Raw genomic sequence first — 27,595 nt, 5'->3', positions numbered from 1 at the left:
GGTTATTCTGTTGGTTTTTCACAAGTGTGTGCAAAAGCTGGCAACATGAGTAATGGCTTTGATAATAGCTTCATGAGTGGAGAAAGGGAACATTCTACTCTAATGCTTGTCAGAGGCAATCACAGCTGGCACCAAAGAGGTGGGAGCAAAAGGTAATATTCAATACATCTCAAACTGAAGGGTACATGAGTCCCTGGCTCTGACAAGGCAAAAAGCTAATTTGAAAAGGAATACAGAGCAGAGTGGGTCCACTGGTGATGATTCTGAGCCTGATTTCCTTTTTCAAGTTTCATTGACACCCTTCATTAAGGTACCACGAGGCAACTTAATCAGGCAGTCTGAAACCCCTGATCAAATGTTGGTAATGTTTTCATTTCTAGCTGTCAGAATGCATCATTCTATGTAAACTTTGTGGTGTCTTGAAAACACAAAGAACACAGCAGAGCTATCTTTTACTCCACCCCCCTGCCTCAAAATCATTTTAAGAGAGTTGTCTCTCCAATGTGTCCTTCAAGGGCCTGCCAGCATCAGACCAATGAAAAACCTTACTGCCATCGCTGGGCGGGACATGTACATCCACTGCCGTGTCATTGGCTACCCCTACTACTCCATCAAGTGGTACAAGGACTCCAATTTGCTGCCATACAACCACCGGCAGCGGGCCTTCGAGAACAACGGCACCCTGAAGCTGTTTGATGTGCAGAAGGATGTGGATGAAGGAGAATATACATGTAATGTGCTGGTACAACCACAGCTGTCCACACACCAGAGTGTCTATGTTACTGTGAAAGGTAAGAACCTCAGTCTCGTCTGGCTTTAGTCCTACAGCAAATGACCAAACATTGGACAGTTTCCCCAAACCTACTCCATCATCATTATTCTTGACCTGTAGTGTCAAGTAAGACGCTAAGGCTATTTATTTGAGATGTGCATACTTTCTATGTTGTAGCCCAGGATTGCTGAGTAAATTCACAGGTACTCCATCATTAATCTCTCAGTCTGTGAATTTAAAAAGTGAGTCACTTCATCATTCTGAACACTGACACTGTTGTGTCTTTCCATCTGATGTGCATGTTGGTACATCACATTAAAAAGTTACATTAAAGCATCAGCATAAAATATATCTTTCCTTGTTGCAACAATCACTGATATGCAGAGAGACATTAGGATATGACAACTTGTAGAAAAGAAAAAGCACTTGCATCACAGATAGCAAAGCACCACCTCTATCGCTCCGGCCAGTTTATCTTGAGCTCATCTCAATATGCAGCGGCATTGAGCAGAGCCAGATGATGATAACCTCAGATGGCTCTCTTTCTTCAATGACGCTGCATAATTTGAAATGTCGGATGGGCAAATTTGCCCCCCCCCCTCTTCCCTATCTGGCGAGTCTTGACGTGCTAACGAGTGTGCGAGGGGAAATCACAGAGCGTAGACAAAGCTACGCCACTATTCCGCCTCGGCTAATTTGCCTCTCGGCTGCTTAGCATTCCACTGCTGCGGAGAGGGAATCCCCAGGAGCCTATTATGCCTATTTTGTTGTGAATTAAATAAGCGCTGAAGTGCCGCTTATTCCAATGTTATTTTAAATCATTAATTTTCCAAAGCATCTGGTTCTCACGATGACTACAGAGTCCCCAGAGAGCAAACGCGAGTGAAAGCGCATGTTATATGCATGTTGTTAGAGAGAGAATTCAGCAGCTCAACATGGGGAGAAGTAGGCTAATAAATTATAACTTGCAATCCTGCAAAATCGCAGCATAATGTTTTGACATGGACAACAAGGTAATAAAGGGTGAATTGGGACTAATGAGTTGCTTTTAGAGTGCTTTGTAAAGTAGCTCTGCCGTGACATTTATGGTATAAACCTGTTTTCTGTTAGTGTGCACGAGCGGTGAATAATTTTAAACAGCATTTGCTGAATTAAACTAATTAAAAATAATAAAAAATAAAATAATAAAAATAATAATAATAATATTAAAAATAATCTAGATTATAGGCATGTAACCCACAGGCCGGAGGCAATAATACCTGAAGGGAAAACTAATTTGCATGTCACTTCCACAGTCCCACCAACGATCCATCCATTTGAGTTTCCCCGGTTTTCAATCGGCCAGCGAGTGTTCATCCCGTGCGTGGTTATGTCCGGAGACCAACCCGTCTTCATTACCTGGCAGAAGGATGGGCGGCCAATCCCAGTCAGCCTGGGTGTCACCATAGACAACATAGACTTCACCAGTTCCCTGCGTATCTCCAATCTCACGCTGATGCACAACGGCAACTACACTTGCATCGCACGAAACCAGGCTGCCGCCGTGGAACACCAGAGCCAGCTCATTGTCCGAGGTGAGGAAGAGGGAGATAGGTGAGAGAGGCCCGTGTGGAGGTTATGAGAAGAAGAAGTTTAAAGCAGTGGGAAAGGGGGGACATATACTTGAATTCTTGATTTGATATTTGATAGGTGACAAAGCCTAATCTAAAGGCTACTTTACTTGCAGTTCCTCCCAAATTTGTGGTGCAACCAAAGGACCAGGACGGCATCTATGGAAAAGCAGTGATACTAAACTGCTCAGCTGAAGGCTATCCTGTTCCTACCATCCAGTGGGAGTACTCGAAAGGTAAACAAACATGTTACATACAACGTTGGACATAAGTGTCCCTCTAAGGTGTAGTGAAACAGGATCTCAAACGCTTGTTTTTTATCCTACAGCAAGCTTTTTCTCTATGATACATTATAATAATTATAGAAGCCAGCACGACAAACATAATGTCCACAGCCTTGAGTAGGAACACAGCACAGTGAGATTAAAAGCAGCCAAAGTTCAAGGAAAAGCTTTTTATGTGTTGGGAAGTAGGAAACAGGTGTAAAATCATGTGACTTTAAAACTTCAATTATCCCATCCTGGCTGGACACAACAGCAATGTTTGTTTAATATATACATTGCATTTATACGTATCAGTTATGATACTCTTTATTGAGTTAGGGTCACAGCATGTTTCAGTGCAAAGCTTAGATGCAGGTTTTCTGGTATTCAATGAAATGCCAACAATATTAATATGGTTTTGATAATGAACCTCGTACGTATGAACCTCGTACGTATTTACTGTTTACCTATTAGCCGTGGGGCAAGATGACTTATTACATTTTGCAATTTAAGGAAATATGGAATATATGCAAAATTTGAAAAAAAAAAAAAAAAATCCTTTACAAAACATCTATTTACTCCTTAACCCAACTTGAAGACTAATATAACTGATTTCCATTATTTTTTTTAAAAGGTCCACATTATTTTGACAAGCATATAATATTTGAGCTCGGCCTCATTCCATTGCTTTTCTTCTTTTTTTCCACACTAATCTTAGACCAGCTTTTTCAGGTGTGCTGGCAAGGTCATAGAAAACTGATGTAGTGTTTGAATTTCCGTAAGTGGGCTAGAGTTAGATTTCACTGCTTGAAGCCCTTCTGTGATGGGTGAGAACAATATTAACTGGCTCGTTCATGTTGTCTTATACAGTATGTTGGTCTAACCCTGTTTTCTTGAACAGGTGCCGGTGTCCCGCAGTTCAGACCCATCGCCCTCAACTCAGGCTTTCGAATTGAGGTGCTGGTCAATGGCTCTCTGCTCATTAAGCACGTGCTTGAAGAAGACAGCGGCTTCTACCTGTGTCGAGTTAGCAACGATGTTGGGGCAGATGTCAGCAAGTCCATGTATCTCAATGTGAAAAGTAAGTCTCATGGAAAAACACCACCTACACCACCTAAAGTCAAATTTAATATGACATTATTTTCATGCCCTGGCTGTTTTTGCTAAGGGCTGCTAGTTACATTAAAATAAAAAGTTAACGTTAAAGCAAAAGGTTAGGTGAGTTGAACTGGAGTAGACATTGTCTGTGGCAGTCAGGGCCACCAGCAAGATGCCGTCGTGATGCTCGCTCTGTGCTTTCTGCATCAGTGAATTCCATGAAAGCAATGCACACAGCCACCACGACATCTCTTGGAGAAAGTACAGCATTTATCTGCTTAGTGGCCAAGGACTTAGCTCCCCTCTATTAAGTCCTGAATTCTGCATGTAGGAAGGAGCTGCCATGTGGAAAAGAGGGCTAAAGAATGCAGGAAAGGAGGTTGTAGGAGAAATAGGTTATCCACCTCCATTCTTCTGCATGCTTTCTATGTCTGTTGGGTCCGTCCTCTCTCTAGACTCTAGTCCTCCCATTTCTGTATTGCAGGTTTATCCTACCTATGCGTCTGGAAAACGTTTTATATGTATTACAAAACCCTATTTGCAGTCTGAATGTCTATGTCCCCTTCTTCATGCCGACCAATACTTGTTTTCTTCGTTCAGACTGCCATGTTCTAATATTATCAATTGGAGATCATGACCATGATCATTATTTGATTGCTAAAGGAATGTATTTAAGATATGCATGTCCTGTACCAACAGTCATGACATATGTAGTACAGAAATAAGGAACGGAAATGTAGAAAATGTAATTTCCTTTGCTAAGTTGCTTATAGTTCATGCAAGAAAGTCCTCAGACATTTCAATGGTTTTGTATTCATACACTTTTAACAGGAATACTTTTAATCAAAAACATTTAATCAATCTTGAGAGTAATACATGATTTAATCCACTATCTCATCTAAGAAGAGATGCTGGAAGCTGTCTACAGCAATGGACGAAATGTTTTTTAAGAGCATGTACTTTCTTTGAGGTGCAAAGAACCACCTTACAAATAATGTATATATCTGAACTGTAAAAAAAAAAAAAAAAAAAAATACAGCTCTTTCAGCTGTAGCTCATGTATGTGATTGTGGATTTGCATGTATGTCCACAGTGTGTGAGCTGCAGCTGCTCTATTGTGACTGGGTGTTGATTTTGATCAGTCACTGCAAGATGAGGCTTATGCCTCTGTAGCTCTTATCAGGCCAGAGCAGAGTACTCCCTGCTGAGTGTCTCACTGTCTGCCAGCCACAGCCAAATAGGCTACAACTCCTTCATGACCCCTTCTGTCTGACTGCAGACTGTCACGCTCCCTCACAGACCAGCTTCCATGCGCAGAGACACAGAAGCAGCAGCTCTTAGTACATCCCCTAATGTCTTTCAAGTGATATTTACAATTAAGTATCTTTTTTTAAGATATCTCTTTGAAGTATTTTCTTTTGAAACACAAAATTCTCCATAATCTCAAAGTTAGTAAAAATCTGGGCCTTCAACTAGAACATAATGTTTCCATCTTTTGCCATGTGAAAGAGAGGGCTTTTGCCATTTGAAAAGCTGGCTTCTCTAATGCATTTTGTTCATTTATGTACATACAAAGAAATCAGTGAAAGTGTAAGTTGAATTCTCCTTACTCAATTATTCTTGGCCCTTTTTGTTTTGCAAAATCTTAAAGCTCATCATTTATAGTCTGTAGGCCAACCCAAATATAAATTTCTTGTAAAATCAACATATAATACCAAAAACAACAATAATATTAACCTTTATTTTTTTTTTAGCACTTTTGAAAACAAAATTACCAAGTGCTTCTGCATTAATTAGGCAGAATTTTACATCAACTGCATTATTGATGACATGACAGAAATGCCCTAAAGAAATGTGAAAACACACAACAAGATCTGAGTTTTCATATGACAGATTACCTGAGCCAGGTGCACACAAAAACAAAAGCCTGAGCTATCTTGCTTTTGTTGTGGTAGTTTTACTATCCTGAGTAACTCATATCTCCCCTTTGTGTGCATGTATGTGTGTGTGTGTGTGTGTGTGTGTGTGTGTGTGTGTGTGTGTGTGTGTGTGTGTGTGTGTGTGTGTGTGTGTGTGTGTGTCAGTGGGAAGACAACAAGCTCATTACCTTCAAATCTTCTCCTTGTGCTTTACAGGTACAGTGCAGTGTACTATAACATCCGGGGCTGTGTTCTGTACACTGTGTTGTTTTCTGTTGTTTATTCAGGCCATTCTGCACTACTTGAGCAGTGACGGCTACCTAAGAGGCTTAGGAGCCAATTAGGGAGGCACGCAAGCTGAAGTAATCACGTGATGGATAGTATGATCTTTGCTATTTATTATTGGCTGTCTGGATGTTGTTGATGAATCAGTAAACAAACAGAGATCAATAGATGCAATCAGAAGCTCTGAGCTGTATAGTGTCGCTACAAGCATGGTGAAGATGCTATCAGGTCATATATTTGACACAGGTGAGCAAACAACCTCATAACACACACACAAAGACATGCATTTCACACAAAGGACTGCACACTTTAATGCAAAGACATAATGTAAAGGCACAGATACAGTCCAGCACCGTGCAGCCATTACAAAAGAATAATGGGGCAGGCAGCTAATGCAGTGCTTTAGATAGATCCCACTCCACCAGGCTATTGTAGTAGACTCCCCGGGAAATGAATTGCAGCTATTGTGATGTCCTAGCTTGGCACTTTCATTGTTATGAGTGTCTGTGCATAGGCTAATGTCTTGTCATAATACACCATGCATCATCTAGCATGAACACCACCACTACACTAACAGCCAGTGGAAACGGATTGCACTCTCTGCACCACAATTAAGCTGTGAATGTGTTCACATGCACTTGCATTTATGTTTATTTTTTTCTTTCATAAACCTCCTTATTCGACTAGTAATTTGTTTTTGGTCTTCCTTGATACTGGTTGCAGGTGGGAGCTTGAACAAATCATTTTTGTGCAATTTCCAGTCAAGCATCCCTACCTCCAAAACAGACACAATTCAGTCAATTCATTACCAAGCCACAGTGGATGCTATCAGAGTCAGTCAACAACCACTCAATGTTTATCAGGGCCAATTAAGACCAATCAAGCCTATTAGACATCATAATGTCTGCAGACACCGTGATGAGGGCAGAACACATAATGAGGCTTCACTGAAGAGCAGTGCTAAATGGTCTTGTGGTCACTGAGCAGTCACCCAACCACAATGTCCTTCAGACAAACATGAGGCAGTCCCCTCTCCTTATGATCTCTATTTTTTTCATCTTATTTAATTCACTTCTCTACGTTTAGCCCACCTCTGCTCAGAGGCTCGCAAAGTCTGCAGGCGTTTATTTGGTATCATGCTTCATGTCCAGGGCAATTGTGCAGCTAAGGGAATTATTTCAGTACATTGCAGGCGGCCAGTGAACCAGTCATCTTTGTGCTCTCATCATAGCGCTCTTCCCTTCCCCCCACACCCCCAACCAATGCCTTTTCTTCCCCAGCGCCCACTTACAGTGTGTCCTCAGGGCAAGTAGCTAGATGCATCCCAGCTCGTGTTCTCTTGTCTGGCCCTCATGGCCTCACTGAGCTGGGGTGCCCTGTGGCTCTCACCGGCCTACCAGGCAGTCCATGTGGAATGTAGTCTCGCATCTCAGTGCTCTCAGCATGGGTGACACTCCGATGAAGCCGAGTTGGCTTCATTGGAGTATATGTATGAAGGAGAAGCTAGCACACCCAAAGTTTTCTTTTTAATTTAAGAGCTTCACTTTTTAAAAACATGACAACTTCTTGTAGAAAAAAAGTTATTTGGTAAAGCTTAAGAACACAGTTAATAAAAAGACCACTGATGCACAAGAGATAATATGTTTAGCATTATTAGCAACAGCAGTGGTCTATTTATAATGGCTAAATGGAAAAACTGCCCGCTGATCAGTCTATCAAAAAAATAGCGCCCCTAGAGAGACTCATACTTTATCAAAAAAAAATCCAGGGAAAAGGACATCACATTCATTATTCCAGTTTGAATAAAAAATGATCTCTGATAAGTGCAGTTCAAACAGTAGAGCCCACATAGCAACATTAATGCCATCACTAATTCAGCTAATGAGAAAATCAAAGATTTTCTAAAAACTAAAAAGAAACTAAAAAAAAAATCGTTTTGCAAAATGTGAAACCTCTAAAGTGGAACTTAATCTTTCAGTCTCTTTTGTTGATAATAACAATGGATCCAATGCAAATGATGATGAAATAAATTAAATCTCTTTTCATCACCTCTCACATCACACTGAACCTCTGAGATGGTCTTACTGTTGTCTTTGAACACAGATAAATACCCCACACTGAAGTAACCATTCACTTAGCCACGTATTATAATATAATAATAATATGTCATTATTATTGTCCTGACCACCATTTGGCTAATTCCATTTTTTACATCACTCACACCACCAGTTAAAGACGGTATAACATTTTATTTTGCAAATCAATGCAAATGATGATGAAATAAATTAAATCTCTTTTCATCACCTCTCACATCACACTGAACCTCTGAGATGGTCTTACTGTTGTCTTTGAACACAGATGAATACCCCACACTGAAGTAACCATTCACTTAGCCACTTATTATAATATAATAATAATATGTCATTATTATTGTCCTGACCACCATTTGGCTAATTCCATTTTTTACATCACTCACACCACCAGTTAAAGACGTTATAACATTTTATTTTTCATTTATTGCCTGTATTGCAACATTCAGGGTGTGATTGTGTAGTCACCATCATACTCATGTGGAAATCAATGGCCAGCCCATGTTCTATTTCTGGTTACCAGAAATATCCCCTTTTTTAAGAGTAGAGAGAGAGCGAGAGAGAGAGAGAGAGAGAGAGAGAGAGAGAGAGAGAGAGAGAGAGAGAGAGAGGGAGAGGGAGGAGAGAGGCGAGATGGGGAGAAGAGAGGAGAGCCTGTCCGATGCTGGTTGGCATGGTAACCTGGCCAGGTGAAAGGGAGCCTGGGAGAAGGGAGGGGGGGGGGTCTTTTGTCTCAGGGGAGTAGCCTATCAGCAGCCAGCATATCCCCCACAATCCCCTGCAGGCTTAAGCGTATCATCACTGCCCTCTGGGTTGCTGTGGAGGAACAGAGCTCTCCTCACCTCCACATAAAAGACATATTGTATTGCGCAGTAAACATACACTATATGTTCTGGCATTTTCTTCCTCCATTTTCCAAAAGCTCTAATGTAGATGTTTTCCTCTTTTTATAAGCTACACTTCACATCTTATCGGCATCCAAAAGGGACCAGTACATGATTGGTTTTCTTTGTGTTCTGTATGTTTTTAAATGACAGTCAGCTCTATTTAGTCATCAATTTCTAAATATCACTGTCTTATCAAATATATGCACATTCAGGCTTTTCCATATATTTGCATATACATGAATTACTGATAAAACAATGAGATTCAACTGGACAAATAAGCAATATCAATGATAAGAGAAAGTCAACATGTCAATAATACGGTAAGATTTAAGATGAAATCCTGTGTGTTTGCTGTGTATGTTATGGTTAAGGCTGAATGAGATATCAGTGAAGCTGATATACTGTATACATATATACCCTTTTTCCCTCCATCTCACCTCTCTTTCTCTTTCTGTCCCTCCCTTTTCACTTTCCCTGTTGCTAGTATCTGTTATGTTAAAGAAATACATCAAGACAACAATTACTGCGCCACAAAGTGTGCCTGAGGCGGGTTCAGCTTGGCTGCTTGCACGCATGTGCAACAATATAGACACACAAATTGCATGTGCCTCATCAACACAGCCCTCTTCAGCCTTCAGCACCATATGCGCCAAAACTCTACCACCGATGCAACTACAAAAAAACAACCTTGACTTCAACATTGTATTCATCATGCTCATCATACCAACGACACTGGTCGCTGATTGGTCTGCCCCTCAGAGTGGCTGAGCAAACTTCAGTCTGAACAGCGTTTCTAGACTGTAGTCACAGTCACAGAAAGCTAAAGCTCTGAGCATTAATCTAGTAGAGCCAGGCTATCTTAAATGTATTTTCCCTCCAAATGCTGGATGCTATCTCAATTTCTTCACCATCCCTGCTTTTTGTTGCCCTCACAAAATCCCACTCTGCCAGGGGTGTCAACAACACCGCCCTGTGCCCCCTCTGAGCCACTTACACGGCAAAATGAAAGTAGCTGTGCTCTAAAATGATAACGTTTACATAAAGTCCGAGCAGTTATTTCTTTCCCCTCACTTTTCCAAATGTGTCCCACAAAAAATTCATACTTGCCATGCAAAATAAATCAGCGTTCTTTTCCACAGCCAAGCCCCAAATGGCTTCGGAGTGAATAAGAGATGAGGCTTAAATGTTTGCAACCTCTTGCCTGACACTTCCCATCACATCAGCCGAGTCACGCTTTGTGTGTGTAGGAGACAGAAAATAAGAGCAAGCACACATGTTTGTGTGCATGCATGAGCTTGTGTGTGTGTGTGTGTGTGTGGGGGGGGGGGGGGGGGGTGAGACTGTGTGTGAGCATCTAGGAGTAGAGGGTTGTTATACACTCTGCTGTGGGTGTAATGAGCCATGTATGTCGTTAGTGTGCGTTTAGTGTGGAGTCTTCAGAGTGTTGTTAGAGCATCACTGTACCATTTAGGACCCTCTGATATAAGACACACACCAGGGCTGCACGTTGCCTTCAACACAACATTAAAGAGACACTTGGTTACAGTGCATTAACATTAGATAGGACACTTAGGAGGCTTAATATTAGCTTTTTTTTCTTTACTTTCACGATAATAAATTGTTAAAATTTGGAAACTGTCAACTTTTTGCATTAAGATTTGATAAATATTTTCTACTTAGCAGGAAACTTGGTGCCCAGTCAGATGACACAGCCCGAGAATAAAACCAGCATTGATTTTTGAGTTCAATTGTTCAGCAAAATGAAACAAAGGTTAAACAATAGTACAATAATACGCAAGGAGGTCTCGTGTTTTCAATATTAGATATATGAATACAACATTATGAGTAATTATGATTATGAGTGTACCTATGGAAATATACAAGAGAATCAGTAAATGTTGTTATTACATAATGAATTATGACATCAACAGCATTTTATTGGTCTTCATGTCTGTTTCACTGTAGAAATTCTTATGTCAAAATGTCATTTTTCAAATCCTGCATGTATTTCATGATATTTTCCCCAATAAGACTTTTATTCAATGTCCCTGTTAGTGACAGTGCAGTTAACACTGTTCCCTGGTTCTTTGCTAGTGCTCTCTCTTTGAATAATGTAGTTCATATGACTCAACTCATATGAAGTACGAATATTATCTGTGAAAAGATTCTTATTAATCTTGTCTTCACCTTATTTTCCCACCAGTCCCAGCCATGATCACATCCTACCCGAACACTACGTTGGCCACACAGGGTGAAGAGAAGAAGATGAGCTGCACGGCTCATGGTGAGAAACCCATCATGGTACGCTGGGAGAAGGAGGAACGCATCATCAACCCTGAGACCAGCCGCTACGTGGTTTCTGTCGAGGAGTTGGGCGATGAAGTCGTCTCCAACCTTCAGGTAGGAGGCTGTGCTTGAAAAGTGTACAGTTTGAGACCCAACACTGGATTGGTAATTTTCAATATATGATGTCACAACATGCTCAAAAAAAATTCCTTAGAGGTCCATTATAGTACAAATCTGGTATTCGTGAACAAACTGTATCTAAAAATTAACAAAGTGCACAATGTTCCCAAAGTGGGAGTCCGGATTACGTATCAGTGGATGCCAAAATGAATTTGAAGGGTCACCAAATAATTTAAGGGATTAGAAAAGTTGTGTTTATCTTTTGTGACTTTTTCTGAAATACCATAAACTTTCACTTTCTCTTGTCTTTAAAAATCTTTCTTTTAAAACAGTCCGAGGGAAAAATCCCCTCTTGTACTCATGTTTCCTGTCTACAGTTATGCCATAAACTGGATTCAAGTGGTCACAAGTCAAAAAGATTGAGGACCGTTGTTCTAAAATTTATGTCTCCCACTCTGTCAAGACTACCATGTATAGGCAACACCTCTTCCAACTATAAAGATTACAATGATCACACAATTTCTGTATGAGTATCAATAAAAGAACAATTAGCATTTATCTGAATATTGTCGTTTACATCAGCTCATTGCTAACACCATCCCTGTGCATCCACCAGATCATGCCCACAGTGAGGGAGGACTCTGGCTTTTTCTCCTGCCACGCGATCAACTCCTTTGGGGAAGACAGAGGGATCATACAGCTCACAGTACAAGGTATAACTGCACCTAACAAACCTAGAAATGTAATGTTAGGTTTATCCATGCTAAAATAATAATATACTGATCAACTTTGTGCTTTGTAGAGCCCCCGGACCCTCCTGAGGTGGAGATCAGAGAAGTGAAAGATAGAACAATTGCACTGCGCTGGACTATGGGTTTCGATGGCAACAGTCCAATCACAGGCTTTGATATTGAGAGCAAGAACAAATCAGGTACGGAAAATATTATTTAGATCCATAATCAGATGTATGATTGCAGTTTATCACACTGAACACTAGTTATTTCATATAGTGCTGGTTAAAACTTGTAAGCCTTGTAGCAGTAGTGCACTTTGGGGACATGAATTATCGCTCCATTCACTTACTCTCAGCACTATAATTTAATGCAGCCTGTCCTGATGCACTTAGTTGGATTGACCTGTCCCTCTTCGGTAACCCCAATAAACCTTGGCCTCTCCCCTCCCAGCCTCTTGGGATACTGCACAAAAGACCAAAGATGTCTCACCTCAGCTCAACCAGGCCACCATCATTGACCTGCACCCCTCCTCAACCTACAACATACGCATGTTTGCCAAGAACTTAATTGGCAAAAGTGAAGCCAGCAACGAGCTCACCATCACCACTGATGAAGCTGGTAAGAATGACTGTGGATGACTTTTTCTTTCTCTGCCACCCACAAACACGTTTGCAGTCAGTGCTGTTTTCTGTACAAAACTAAATCATGCACATGTTATAGAGTATATAGATAATGTGTAGTTATAGTGACAAAAAAAAAATCTAATTTGTGGAACTATGAGAAAGAAAACAATCGGAGTTGATTGCAAGGGTCAAATTGAAGACGAGGCAAAATTCAGTGAAGGGCCAACCAAGTCATTTCATTAACAGCCTAGTGACATCAGCCCATTGTTTCTATTGCATTATTGAACACACACTGACCCCACAGTAAAGGCAAAACTTTTCAATTAGCAGCGTCAGTAGTAAATGTCACACCACTGTCAATAGACTGAGGCTGGACCCCATTTTCAAGTTACCCCCGTATTCCTTCATCTCCTCTCCCCGCCAGCTTCCACAGAGCACTGCTCCTCACCCTCAGCAGCCATCACACTTGTCCACAGGCTCACTCGTTCTGAACTTTAACACAGTTGTTGGATGTGTACAGTTTTACAAGAATTACATGTTGATGATCTGATCTTAGCTCCCGATGGACCACCTCAGGATGTGCAGCTGGAAGCCTTCTCCTCTCAGAGCATCCGAGTTATGTGGAGAGTAAGTTGATCTGACTCTGTGTGTTTCCATGAAGTGATTGTGTACAGTAACAGTATCCGAACAGATACAGTTAACGACGACAGAGGTTAAGTACTGTCGCTGCTGCTTCAAATCTCCGTAGTCAATCAGTACTGTTCTCTAATTTATTTCTGAAAACAGTACTAGTGTTTGAAGTAAACATTTAACCTGCTGCTGCTGCTGCTCAGCAGTGAGCAATGAAGTTGTGCCGGTCAGTTGTCTGTTTTCTAAATAAACAAAGGTGTTCAAAGAATGCTGTATTAGAGTATTTGTAGGCATGATCTGTCTTGTCCTCTCTTCTCCTGTGGTTTAAATGGGTGTCATCATTAATTTTTCATTACTACAGTATCACAGAATTCCTTTACGTTCAGCGTTTTCAAGAATACATTTGCAGTACAATCTATGGGGTACCATGCATTCTGTAACTAGGCCATATTGACCAGTCAGATCTGGGTACATCCAGTATTTATATACATCGATACATTGGATGTATTTTGGTATGTGGAGTGCTCCCCATATGATTTAATTGATGTCATTTATAGCATTCCCTCTTAAGGAAGGTGTAGAGTATATAGAATCATGTTTTAATTTATCTTATAAAGTACAACTTAAATAAAAAAGACCATGACATTCATCCCGATTGTATGAAATAATCCCTGTCATTTCTGTGCCAGGCACCCAAGAAGCACCTCCAGAATGGGGCCATTAGAGGCTATCAGGTGGGCTACAGGGAGTACAGCTCTGGTGGAAACTACCAGTTCAGTGTGATCAGTGTGGAGACCACCGGGGACAATGCAGAAAACCTAGTGTTGGACAACCTGAAGAAGTTCACCCAGTATGGAGTCGTGGTGCAAGCCAGTAACAGTGCTGGTACAGGGCCGTCTTCCACAGAAGTGGCTGCTACCACACTGGAGGACGGTAAGAGAGGAGGGAGACAAGGGTTCATTATTTTCTTTTTGTGAAGTTGTGGTGTCAACTTTGAAAGCTGAATAAAAGCACAGAATGTTCTGAACACAACAAAACATGAGAAACATAACATATTACTTGATCTTTTTATGTCACATCACTAGAACAATTTGGAAAAAAAAAACACAACCGTGAACATTTTTTGAGGCAGAGAGCATGGTTTCATGCGAGACATTTTTGAGGGAATATCACAACCTAGTGGAGACCAGACAGTACTGCCATGTGTTGTTGCTCCCTTAGTGTCTTCTGAGTCCACTGTTTTCATAGTTTGTCTCCTGACTCTTCACCCTCAGTGCCCAGTCGTCCTCCAGAGAACGTCCAGGCCACAGCCACATCTCCAGAGGTCATCTCTCTGTCCTGGCTGACCCCTCCCAAAGATGCTCTGAATGGCAACCTGCTGGGCTTCAGGGTTATCTATTGGGCCAACCTACCTGATGGAGGTACACGGTCATACCTGAATTCACATTGGTACACATTTTACAAAAGTAGGTAAACGTGACGTGCTTCAAAGAGATCTCCACTTTTTCATGAATATATTTAGGATAGACTTGAAAGCTACTTGAACTTAGATAGACATAACACTTTCATCCCCCAGGTGCTTGTGATCTGCTTGAATAAGAGTTTACACAGACAGGACCAATCAGAGCAGAGATTGATCACTGTGCCCATAAAAGAGGCACACTATCTATATGGAGATGGACAAAGTAGGGAAAAAAACACAATGTACAAGATCATATTGTAATGTATTACAGATTTAGTAAAATGTGGTAAAATATGTGGCATAACATAACCAAAAAAGAAAAACATAATAATTGAAACTACTACATAGACACTTTCAGCAGGTAGAAAGAGTAAATAATAATAATAATGGCAATCTATTACATGTCCAAAATGGTTTTAATGTCAGTGGTAGTCCTTATTTTCTTAATAATACATGTAGAAAACCACTGCAGATCCCCAAAGAGTAGACTTGACAGAACAATTTATCCTGGTGTTTCTATATACATTAAATTATTTTGATGACATCCTGGCTGAGGTGTTGCTTTGATTTAAATTAGTATTTATTCATACAATATCTGACGCTTACGGGTAAGTTGTAGCTTATGTTACAGTTACCCTGGTAGATTTGGGTAACTCCAGTACTAGCCGGCAGTCTGCATGACCCTGTGGAAGTCGGACAGCATGGCATGGCATTGTCAGATGCCGGGTTTGTGTCAGCGGGATGGGTTGTGACAGCGTGATAACCTTTGCCCCCTGCACTGTCACATCCTGTTGACCTGCCTATAGTACATGAACGCTTAAGACTTGACAGCCAAGGCCAGTTTGCATGGCAACAGTCTGTAGATCAGTGGATGAAAGAAAGTTGAATTTAAATGTAATTATTTGTAAATGGTATGGCTTATGTTGCATCTACTTTTAATATAATACACACATATCCTAACATTTGACATATAGGCTGTTTTAATGGAAGACATTTTGACTTGCCAAAGTAGGTAATAAGGGTATCAATGATGGCTCATTTCTATTAAGCGTCCCAATAAACCATGACAGTGAACCAATATACACAGAAGCAGGACCTCCCCTAAGTGGAATGCAGCCATTATGATTACACCTATGTTTTTCCTACAATTACAAATCTAACTGAAAAAGGTCTATACCATGGACCCTAGGTAATTAAATGGTTTATTTTCCCGCACCACTCAATCTCAAACAGGTGCAGTTTCTCTATGCACTCTATGCTCTCTGAGTGAATACCATATAATTGACCAGCAGAGGGCAATACAAGCCTGATCTAACAACAGTGGTGCAGGCTGTTTCAGTGCCCCAGCGTTTTTGGAATCAGCTTGGTTTAACAGAAGTTTGTGAGGCTTTTTAGTTCGTGGGTAAAAATTCAGGAATTTTTAAGGTCACACTCACATGTTACTTCTATTCCCTTATTCTCATTATTGATAAATGAGCTATTATCTTCTTTATTCAACAGTTGTTTAGTCTATAACACGTTCACAAAACAATTACCTGTTAGCGCCATCCGACCTCTGCAGCTCATCCAGAATGCATCAGCTTTCTGTCTTTTGTCTTTAACCTCCCGAAATACACTCACACTACTCCGCTCCTCTGCTCCCTTTACTAACCAGTAACCAGTAGCTGCCCACATCTGTTTCAAAACATTGGTACTTGCGTACCGTGCTGTGAACAGATCGGGTCCAGTGTACATCCAGGACATGGTCCAACCTTACATCCCAGCCCGCTCCCTCCGCTCTGCTTCTACCAATCAGCTTGTTGCTCCCTCACTGCGAGCTAAAAACTCTACAAAATCACGACTGTTTGCTGTCCTGGCTCCTAAATGGTGGAATGAGCTCCCCAACGACATCAGGACAGCGGAAACTCTGTACATCTTCCGCCGCAAACTAAAAGCACACCTCTTCCGACTTTACCTTGAATAGGTAAAGGTTTAATAGCGCTTAAAATGGCACTTACTGATAGCACTTTGTAGTTTGGCTTGCTTGAAGAAATTGTATTTTCTTGATTCTTGTTGTTCTGGGTTTTGTCCCCTCATGGTTGAAATGCACTTATTGTAAGTCGCTTTGGATAAAAGCGTCAGCTAAATGAAATGTAATGTAATTACAAACTACCATGAAAATCTCCCAGATACAACAGATACATATTCAGATTTCTTGTTTTATCTGACTAAAAGTTCAAAACCCAAAACATGTTCACTTTATTGTGGCAAAGAATGGCAAAGAAAAGCAGTAAATAGTCACAGCATTTGCACATGTTTGACATTTTTGCTTGAAAAATGTCTCAAAAAATGAATCCACTAACTAATTAAAGGTACTGGAAAATTGCAGTTAACTTAAAGGTCCAGGAATCAGCAAGCAGTGACTATAAATCACCACAGATTTTTAGGATTCTTCTCTACCAGAATGGTATGGATGTTTCTGCCAGATGCCGATAGATTTTAAAATTATGTTTTCATTTTTATGATTTAAAGTTATGTTTTCAGCAATATTGTCCACATACAAATGTCTGCAGTTGGGCCAGTTTATGAGTATTCCAGGCATTGTAATGGCTCATTAAAAGACAGAGAAGAAGAGATGCAGCTGGTTTTGTGCTGCAGATCTCTGGCAAGAAGTGACAAAGAGAGAAAGCGGGGAGAAGAAAAACATTGTGAAGCAACGAAAAGGATGGAGAGTTGTGACACAGTCAGACATCAATAATTCAGAACAGATGAGGGCAGCAGGTAGCCTGTCAAGGCCTGCCATTACAGCAGACCTTGGACGCAGGGTTGTTTAAACTTGTCTGAACTGATTGAATATAAAATCACATCGGAGGCTGTGCCATGGCAGCCTTGGGCCTGACATTTACTTTTATATATATTAATAATTACTGTATATGAAACTAGTCATATTTTGTCCAGTTGGTACTTGTCCTATCACTGATTATTTACAATAAGAGACTCACGCTGCAACTTACTCAATTTTACTCTATTCACCCATCCTCTCCTCTCCTGTTTTCTGTCCATTAGAGCTTGGAGAGATCAGGAACGTGACAACTTCTAAGCCCTCTTTGGAGCTGGATGGGCTGGAGAAATACACCAACTACAGCATCCAGGTTCTGGCCTTCACCAGAGCTGGCGATGGTGTTCGCAGTGAACAGATTTACACCCGAACCAAAGAGGACGGTAGGGGGATTAAGTCACCTCTCTGAATAAAAAACGCACAAGGGCAGCTGTTATTTTCCACTTGTCAAGTCAAGTTTATGCCAGACAAGTTGCTAAAGTGCGAGCTTGACTTGCTGCTGCAGGGCCTCAAGGAATTTCAGTATCTCCTGACATTAAATGTCAGATTTTCCAAAGTAAAAATATTTTACCGTTGAACAAATAATGATGGAGCTTGAATATGCTTATTAGGAGGAGAGCTGTAACTCCTGTAAATATTAGAAAAGCTTGTAGAATATGTCATATGCTATCTAATGTATTGCTGTATGATCAGCGTAAAAAGAGCCATACAAATCTTCTGAGTAATAATATTAGTTTAATATGAAACATATATTAACTTGATTATTTTGTGCTTTCAGTTCCTGGTCCTCCAGCAGGTGTGAAGGCAGCAGCTGCTTCCAACTCCGTAGTGTTTGTGTCCTGGCTTCCCCCTCTTAAAGTGAACGGCATCATCAGGAAATACACCGTTTTCTGCTCCAACCCACACCCCACGGTAAAACAAACAAAAAAATAATACCTACTAATAATACTGAATGTTTATTCAGTATTTTTCCACACGTAAAGTTCCTGTTCTGAATCGAAGAACAATTAAGAATTAGGGCAGCTATGGTTATTATTTTAACAGCAGTGCAGTGCAGTTTTCAGCAAACATTAATTAAAGAGCAACTTAAACAGATGTAATAAACCTTGTTTGATATCAACGGTGGTAAAAAAAAAAAAAGAAAGTCTGTAAAAGTATGACTTCATAAAACGAGTTGCATTTAGTGACAAAACAAACAGTTCCCCTCTGTACAGTACAGCATCTTTCAGCTCATTGTTTTGGTTTTCCAACCGAAAACATTACTGGTCTGATCGTTCTCCCCCTCTTATAACTTTGTTATTGGCCATTAAAGCTTTACAAATCCGCTTTAGGCAGCCTGATCAGCATCAAACAGCAGATGGACAGTTAACAATTAGCTGTTAAAGAAAGTGAAGCATTTAGCAAGTAGCAAACCAGATCATTTTACAAATGAATGATAATTGATGCCTGTTGGATGTGCAAATATGCCATTGTTTGCTAAAATGTTCACCATATCAACAAGAGGGTAATATATGTGGTTAAGGTTTAAGAGCAGCTAAAAATGTAGTTTTTTTCTGAGCTGCAACTGGTTTGTCCTTCCTACAGTGAGGCAGAACTACTGTACTCCAAGGTGTGTTCATTAAGCAATATTACACAAGAAGTTTACTGTAACGTTATTAATTGTCACGATTGCACAAGTGCCTCAGTCATGTCCGCATCACTGAAGTGCTGTACTGAAGAACTTAAGTTGCATCCGTCCAAACTAAGCATTTTATTGATTTATGTATGAAACACAAAAAAATTAGAGCGTGACATTACATTAAAAAGGGAAAAACTTAAGCTGTCAATAAACAACATATTCCTAACAAAAAAAAGGAAAACATTTTACTGTATCCATATTTTCTCAAAAGTCTTCGTGTCAAATATACTTTTTTCTCTACTATAAATCTCACAGTGTTCCAGAATGACAACAGGAAAGTACCAAAGCACCTGATGACGGATTGTGTTGTACTTGAGAGGACTTGAGAGCTTGCTTAATGGACTGTAAAAATCTTTCCACAAGTCTGTGCTGAATACTGTTTTCTTCAATGAATGTCTAAAACTCTTCAGACACTAGTTGTTGGCCACCGTCACTAAAAACAAGCTGTCGTGGTAGACCAAAATGGCTGATGATAGACCATAGCTGTTCAATGGATCTCTTTGAGGAAGTGTTCTTTGTGACGTCATCCTCAAGCCATTTGCTGAGCGTTGACTACGACTAGGAACATGTGGTTCTCCCATTGTCCAGCGACGTCTATGCAATAATGGGGACAAACTCATACATCTCATGTAACATTTCGTTCTATTCATTTTTTCACACGCGCTTATTCAACATTTATCACATATAATTATATCACAATAACGCTGACTCATAATGCCAACTAAAACTGCTCAGCCAAACAAAAGGAGAAACAGAACTGATTTCATTTTTTAACAAGAAAAAAAGTGCGTCAAATTACAGCCCAGTGTGACAATGGCAAATGGATATAAAGGAAATAAAATGGACAGGCCATAATTATCAGAAATGTTGCTTTTAGGAGCCAGTTGCTCCCTGGCAGATGACTTCAGTGTAGGTGTTAAGAGTCTGATGGTATAGAATTATAATTATAACAAAAGTACAAAAGTAAAAATAATCAACAAATTATTCTAATTAGGCCTAAATATATTTTCAATTTGAATCTCTGCCCCACACAGTATCTTCTTATGAAAATTCGGGCAGCGGGATAAATTCAGTTGCCCAGCTTTAACCGTTAAACAGCACCATGATAGTGCATGTGGGATTGACTAAAATGACAACTCAGTAAGGCGCTTTTATTAGTTTTTGCACTCTCTGTCGCACAGAGGAATATCAGGCTTTGGTTACACACAGATAATTTGTTCATTACTGGTTTGGGCTATTCATGGAATTTGTCATCATTAAGAAAAAAAAATCACCAGAATTGTCTTCGACATAATGTCGAGATCGAAAATTTTACATTTTGATTTCCAGGAAATTAAAACAGTTGTGAATGTGTTCCCTCCTCAAGGTGAGCAGTGAGTTTGAAGCAGCCCCAGATGTGTTCTTCTACCGCATCCCCAACCTGAGCAGGAACCGGCAGTACAGTATCTGGGTGGTGGCTGTCACTGCTGCAGGCCGTGGAAACGCCAGTGAGATCATCACTGTCAAACCCATGGCTGAGGGTAGGTGGAGCTGCTCTAATGTACAATTTGATATTCAGTAGTGAACAACGCTATATAGCTTGTGCGTCACTGCACATTTGTTCAATAGGTAAATTCAATTATCAGATTCAGATTTTAAGGCTTTAACAGATCATTCAGGTCATTCAAACAGGACCTCTTTTTAGTGATCCATGCAGATGGGTAAAACATAGCTCATCCCTAGTATTTCTTCATAAGACGACAAGTCTTTAGTCAATAACCCAGCCTTTGGCCCTGTTGACACTTAACATGCTTGGTTAAAGCTGAGTCCTCCTATCAGGACATTCACATGTTACCTGAGATTCAGGTGGTAGATCTTCCCACTGCCCACTATTCAGAGAGAGAAACAAACATCATTACATTGTGGCCCCTTAGCCTGACCGGGGTTACAGAATTCAAAATGTGAAAAACTGTGACCTTGTGACAATAAAAATTGTTTCCATCTCAAATACTTAAGAATAAATGCGTCGCCATTTTCTTATGTTACTGTACCATCTCTGAAGAAGCATGTGCATATTTTGTAGCTCCGGCTCGGATCCTGACCTTCAACAGAACAGTAACAACCCCCTGGATGAGGGACATTGTGCTGCCTTGTAAGGCTGTGGGTGATCCATCCCCAACCATCAAGTGGCTGAAGGAGATGTGAGTAAAGTATAAATACTAAAATACAGCAGGTGTTGGAAAGATAAATAAATGTGAATATTGTCTCTGAAGAATCCATGTGACAGGGAAAACCGTAAACTAATTGTTAACACATCTGTGTTTCAGCAATGGAACCCCAGCATCTGTTGTGATTGATAGCCGGCGCAGTGTCCATGGTAACGGCAGCCTTGTTATCCGCACTGTGAAAGCAGAAGATTCTGGGAACTACACCTGTGTCACCAGTAATAGCTTTGGGTCAGACAAAATTGTCCTTAACCTGCAGGTTCAAGGTAAGAATTACAACGTGGGCAAAAAGTCTTAATGAATAACATGCCTGTATCAACCCTCACCAACAATTCATCTTTACGCTTCTAGATACAAATCAACTTTTCAGTTCTAGATGTTTTCTCTGAAATTAATCTGTATTGCTCGACTCATTAGATGAGCTTTGTCTATTTTCTTTCCCCCAGTTCCACCTGACCAGCCTCGCCTCACAGTGACCAAGACAACCACAACCTCAATCACCCTATCCTGGATCCCAGGAGACAACGGAGGCAGCTCCATAAGAGGTCAGACAGACTCCACAGTGTCTTTTTTCAGTGTATATTTATCATTTCAATACAACCAATTGATTGACAAATATGTTCCCATCTGTGCTATTGCCAGGCTACATTCTGCAGTACTCAGAGGATAACAGTGAGCAGTGGGGCAATTTTGCAATTAGTCCCAGTGAGCGCTCTTATCGGCTGGAGAACCTCAAGTGTGGCACCTGGTACAAATTCACCCTCACTGCCCAAAACGCAGTGGGTCCTGGTCGTATCAGCGAGATCATTGAAGCAAAGACCCATGGAAAAGGTATGAACAAATAACTTTTCTTTCGAAAGACACAAAATATAGTTTAGTCTCTTTGAATACCTTTTTAACTGAAGTCAATGGTCTGTCATAGTGTCATATTATCTTTTTTAGTGGAATGTTTATATTCAATTCACCGTTACACATTACAGTTCAACGGCAACAACACAAAAAGTATATTTGTTATTCAAATTAAAAGTTATATCACAACAAAATAAGGACATTTTGTTACTTTTTTATTACTCGCACCATTGAGCATGTGACTTCGTGATTGGTAATTTTTGTATCTTCTCCATGAATGTGTCAGACAGTCATTGCTGTCTAACAAGAGGTTGCTCAACTAATTTCATTTAGTTTCCACTTTGATGGGTAAGGATAGATTCCTTTATTCTTGTGTTGTACGATACAACAACTCAACATTAAACCTAAAACCTCATCACATCAGATGATCATGTTCAATTATTTATATAAGCAAGTATGTCTAAGTTTTATCCAAAGGTAACCAGACTTTTTTGTTTCTTGAAGACATTTCACCTCTCATCTGAATGACTTCTTCAGTTCTAAAAAACTGAAGGGGAGTTCCTAGCTTTGACCTCTTGCGGGGTAGATAACACATTGACAGTTCTTAAGGTCACATACAACATCCACCAGCACATCTTGTGAGTCGTTAGGGCCACAGTAGTCATGGTAAAAGTGGGCTGGTTTATTAACCCATCTGGCCATCATGCGAGTCATAATGACTGGTGTAAATGACTCTCAGGATGATCCTGGTGGGTCTAATATTTGACTTCAACGACTCTAAAGGGGTTGATGATCCCAAAAGAAACCTGAAAAAAATGGAAAAAAACTTAAACCCCCCTCCAGTCTTTTCGGACTGAAGAAGCCTTTTGAATGAGAAATTTCAAAGAGTCCAGTTGCCTTTGGATAACACACAATGTCTTCATACACATTTGCAAGTGAGCTCCGAACATGCCAGATACACATTAAAAACTATTGTAGGTATGTCTGTATTTGTCCTATTTTGGCTTTTTGATGTCTTAATCCTTGATCATTGTAACTACTTTGTCTGAATGCATAAATAATTTTTCATAAATCTTTCTCAACACAGAACCTCAGTACTCTAAAGAGCAGGAGCTCTTCACCAGTATCAACGCCACTCGGGTCAAGCTCAACTTGAACGGATGGAATAACGGTGGATGTCCAATCACCTCGTTCACCCTGGAGTATCGGCCCACAGACTCACCCACATGGACCACAGCTCAGCGTACCTCCCTCACAAAGAGCTACGTCCTGTATGACCTGCAGGAGGCCACCTGGTATGAGCTGCAAATGAAAGTCTACAACAGCGCCGGCTACGCTGAGAAGAGAGTCAAGTTTGCAACACTCAGCTATGACGGAAGTAAGTTCACACAAGCAGGGGACTATATTTTTTCCAGTCTCGTAGGGAACAGAGTCACTGAAAAATCGACTACGGCCCGCTGAAACTCACAGGGTACTGTACCTGAATGATACACTGGCTCCTCCAGAGGTAGTATATTATGATGCTCTGACTGCTGTGATAAAAGACCTACATTAAGTCCTCCTCTGTAACTCTAAGATACAGAGTCTGGCTAACAGTAGTAGTTTGAGGCAAAGAGAAATAAATGACTTTTTCTGGCAGAGCCCCAGGCTCAAGAGGTTAGAAGTTTCTTTGATGAATTTCAATAATAAAAACACATTTCATGCCAAATCCAGTGGCTGAAGCTGGTTCAGGTGACGCTGTTTAGTTTATGACACCTCCCTCACAAGCCTACCCAATGCCAAGACATGAGTTAAACAATTTTGCGATACCCTTTGAGATACAAGATGCTAGTGCTGCCAGCTCATATTGCAATCTGGGGGTTTCAGTGGTATGCTGTCTCTAAACACTTCTAAATTTACAAGAAATGTAAGAAATGTAGAAGAAGAATTTAGATGAAAGAATCGGGCTGAGAATTCAGCTATGAAGGATGAGTTCAGTCACATAGAAGTACATCTTGGCGAAATGGGAACCAGGTGTTACTGACAATTCGGCAAAAGGTCAAGCGCTGTTGTTTATTTGAGGACCACAGCTTGTTTTGGAACACTGCATGTGATTGATCAGATAAAGAATGTTAAACTGTTATTCAGTAACTATTATTTAAAGACACAAATCAATGGTTGTTTGAATTTATGTCTTAAAGTTCATGTATAGTGAATGCCAGTGTCTGTCATAACAGTGTCACATGACTTCTGCACAGGTACCATCGCACCTTTGGTGAAGGCACCAAATGTTAGTGAGGAAAACTCTGGGAGCGGCGAAGGTTTGAAGATGATGGTGACCATTTCATGTGTGTTGGTGGGCATTGTTGTAATTTTCGTCGGGCTGCTGGTGCTGAGGAGAAGGAGAAGGGAGCAGCGGCTCAAGAGGCTCCGAGGTGAGACAGGATAGGGTGCGGTTATAGTCAGGTTTCATACAAATGGATACATGTTTGCCTCTATTCACACATAATATAATTTCCCTCATGTTTGTTTTCCAGATGCAAAAAGCTTGGCTGAGATGCTTATGAGGTCAGTGTTCAATATTTTCACTACACCATTATCAGATATTCAATATGTAATCAGTAAACTCTGAGCCAAATACATTACTAAAAGATTTTTTTCCCTATAACTAAGTTCTAAATAAGTTCTCTTTTTGTTTTGTGTTCCTCAGTAAAAACACACGCCCAGCAGAGCCAATTAACAAACAGCAACAGACGCTCCGCATGCACATCGACATCCCCAGAGCCCAGCTTCTCATTGAGGAGAGAGACACCATGGAGACTGTTGGTAAGCACACCACTTATAATGTTGCTTTATATTGTAGGACACTTAAAGCAATTGAACCTGATTATGCGTGCTGTAGTTCTGAGCTTGTTTTGTTGCCGTCCCACAGACGACAGGTCCACTGTGTTACTGACTGACAACGACTTTGGGGAGACACAGAAACAGAAGTCATCTACTGTCACTCACACTGTCCACTACCAGTCGCTATCCCAGGCCACCGGTCCACTGGTCGATGTGTCTGATGCCAGACCAGGAACCAGTAAGTCCAGTACGGACTCTTTTTTTTTTTCAACTTCACACCACATCACCGTGACTTTTGTTGGTTTATATTCTTCCCCTTTTAACGTGCCTTTTATTAATCTCTGCTTTATGTTGCATGCTTTGGAGATTTAATAGAATAAAGTGAAGCCTGCAAGCCAGTCCTGGCAGTCAACGCGACTCGACTGGCTATTGTTTCTCTCACTACAACACATATCCAACACACCCTAGTTGTAATGATATCATCTGCTCTCTGCTGTTCTGAGCCCGACAAGGTGTTTAATGTCATCCTTAATGTTTAGTGTTAAATTATCATCTCTGTACAGCTTCTATATTTACATATAATCCCTTCTGTGAGTCGACTCGTTAAATGTTTTTTTGTTAGCAGCATTTATAGTTCATGGCTATACCAGTTGCTAGCAGGCCATGACGTAACACAAGAAAAGATGCAGGACTTTAATGAGGGGGACCAGCTTTCTGCAGTCCTTGTTGTGTGTTTGCTCGTCTGGGTCAACATCCTCTTCTTGTGTTGATGACCTGTTGAAGTGTTGGTTTAAGGTTGACAAACAGACAAAGACAGAAACTAAACCAAAACACTTTTGGAAAGAGGGATAATATTTATTGATCTTTACTGACTCAACAACAGCCTCACACCTTCCTTAGCATTGCACTCTCTTCTATTCTAACTTCTATCTACCTGACTTCTATCTGTAGATAGAAGTTAGAATATGATTCTTTCGGGGGGAAGTTACTTTCATGATCCCAAATTCTCCGCTGTGCTGAGTTTAGTTTTTGCTTGTGGACTTGTTCACATTCAGCAACTTTGTTGCCATGACGATTTCATTAGGTTTAGTCCTCTCCTTTGTATAACCGGCACAAACACCCTGCATTCTCCTACTCATTGTCAGATCCTACTGCCCGCCGCACAGCCAAAGCTGGCCCAGCTGCTCGCAACCGCTATGCCAGCCAGTGGACCCTGAACCGCCCTCACCCTCCTGTCTCCTCCCACACGCTCAGCACTGACTGGAGGCTGCCCACACCTAGAGTTGCAGGCTCTGTTGACAAGGAGAGTGACAGCTACAGCGTCAGCCCATCTCAGGACACAGGTAAACAACAAATCAGATGTCTTTTAAGAAACATCCCACTAATTCTACCACTAACTCCCTCCACTAATCCCTCCCTCCACTAACTCTGAACCATGTCCAGACCGTGCGCGGAGCAGTATGGTGTCAACAGAGAGTGCCTCTTCCACCTACGAGGAGCTTGCCAGAGCTTACGAGCATGCCAAGATGGAGGAGCAGCTGCGCCACGCCAAATTCACCATCACAGAATGCTTCATCTCTGACACTTCCTCAGAGCAGATGACGGCAGGCACCAACGACTACACTGATAGCCTGACCTCCAGCACACCATCTGAGTCAGGCATCTGCCGCTTCACTGCTTCCCCACCTAAGCCTCAGGACGTCAGCCGGGTCATGAACATGGCAGTGCCCAAGGCCCACAGACCGGGTGAGGCCATGCTGCCGAGACCACAGTTCTCTCTGCCTGAAATCCAAAGACATGCTAACATTTAATTCCAACTGGCCTCCCCATGACCTCCCCTTTGCTGATAATCACTAAACTTTGGAAATCTGTCTATTACTGACACACAATGATAACACCAACAGTGAATTCAATGTAATTGTTGCCAAATGTATAGAATTAGTTAGTTAAGCTTGGCTTAAAGTTTCATAGAGAGAAAATGTGGATCCATTAAATCACAAATTCAATCTGATTTACGCAATAGGACAACTAATATTTAAAACCACTAACAAAAAATTTAGGGGAAGTCATTACAAATGTGTTAAAGTAAGAATCTTAGGAAAGAAACTATGGCCTCTTACTCAGTTGAAACTGAATGAGAGGGTATATTTTATGTCCTGTATTTCTTGATACACTGTAGCATTCCAGAGACAGTATCGTAGATCCAGAATGTTCCTTAAATATTACAAACTTAAATACATTTTAGTAAAGTAGTCTTGTCCAGTAGTGTAATATTGTAGATTTAATGCAATAGAGTTAGAGTCAGTTAGATGCATGTCCCTATGCATAGTGAATATGTTGTATTGTTTTATTGCTTTAATCATCAAAAATGTTTTTTTATCTGTGAAGTAGAAAACATTGACTCTGAAATAATTCTCATAAACCGAACACATGGAATCAAAAGC

The 27,595-nt window shown here is 40.7% G+C and overlaps 1 protein-coding gene across 4 annotated transcripts in view; it reads left to right on the top strand.

Moving 5' to 3' along the window:
* Positions 1–27,595, top strand: part of LOC138196736 (cell adhesion molecule DSCAM-like) — a 102,941-nt gene that overhangs the window by 69,546 nt on the left and 5,800 nt on the right. Inside the window, exons 8-32 of one of the 4 annotated variants that reach the window (XM_069147080.1) lie at positions 516–791; positions 2,068–2,346; positions 2,499–2,618; positions 3,547–3,726; positions 11,128–11,324; positions 11,947–12,043; positions 12,133–12,261; positions 12,515–12,682; positions 13,244–13,314; positions 14,007–14,250; positions 14,592–14,738; positions 17,825–17,980; positions 18,376–18,509; positions 20,642–20,795; positions 21,338–21,455; positions 21,582–21,745; positions 21,926–22,024; positions 22,122–22,310; positions 23,416–23,706; positions 24,566–24,742; positions 24,845–24,875; positions 25,018–25,133; positions 25,240–25,389; positions 26,297–26,494; positions 26,595–26,897. In XM_069147080.1, coding sequence (XP_069003181.1) covers positions 516–791; positions 2,068–2,346; positions 2,499–2,618; positions 3,547–3,726; positions 11,128–11,324; positions 11,947–12,043; positions 12,133–12,261; positions 12,515–12,682; positions 13,244–13,314; positions 14,007–14,250; positions 14,592–14,738; positions 17,825–17,980; positions 18,376–18,509; positions 20,642–20,795; positions 21,338–21,455; positions 21,582–21,745; positions 21,926–22,024; positions 22,122–22,310; positions 23,416–23,706; positions 24,566–24,742; positions 24,845–24,875; positions 25,018–25,133; positions 25,240–25,389; positions 26,297–26,494; positions 26,595–26,897 — 4,188 coding nt within the window. Of the gene's footprint in view, positions 1–515; positions 792–2,067; positions 2,347–2,498; positions 2,619–3,546; positions 3,727–11,127; positions 11,325–11,946; positions 12,044–12,132; positions 12,262–12,514; positions 12,683–13,243; positions 13,315–14,006; positions 14,251–14,591; positions 14,739–17,824; positions 17,981–18,375; positions 18,510–20,641; positions 20,796–21,337; positions 21,456–21,581; positions 21,746–21,925; positions 22,025–22,121; positions 22,311–23,415; positions 23,707–24,565; positions 24,743–24,844; positions 24,876–25,017; positions 25,134–25,239; positions 25,399–26,296; positions 26,495–26,594; positions 26,898–27,595 lie in introns of those variants that run through there. The other 3 variants (XM_069147079.1, XM_069147081.1, XM_069147082.1) reach the window with 3 other exon arrangements.

Source organism: Embiotoca jacksoni, unplaced genomic scaffold, assembly GCF_022577435.1.
Source record: "Embiotoca jacksoni isolate LCO1_2020_lvr unplaced genomic scaffold, fEmbJac1.0.p SCAF_13, whole genome shotgun sequence".
Taxonomy (NCBI): domain Eukaryota; kingdom Metazoa; phylum Chordata; class Actinopteri; family Embiotocidae; genus Embiotoca; species Embiotoca jacksoni.
This window is presented reverse-complemented; position numbering and strand designations above follow the sequence as displayed.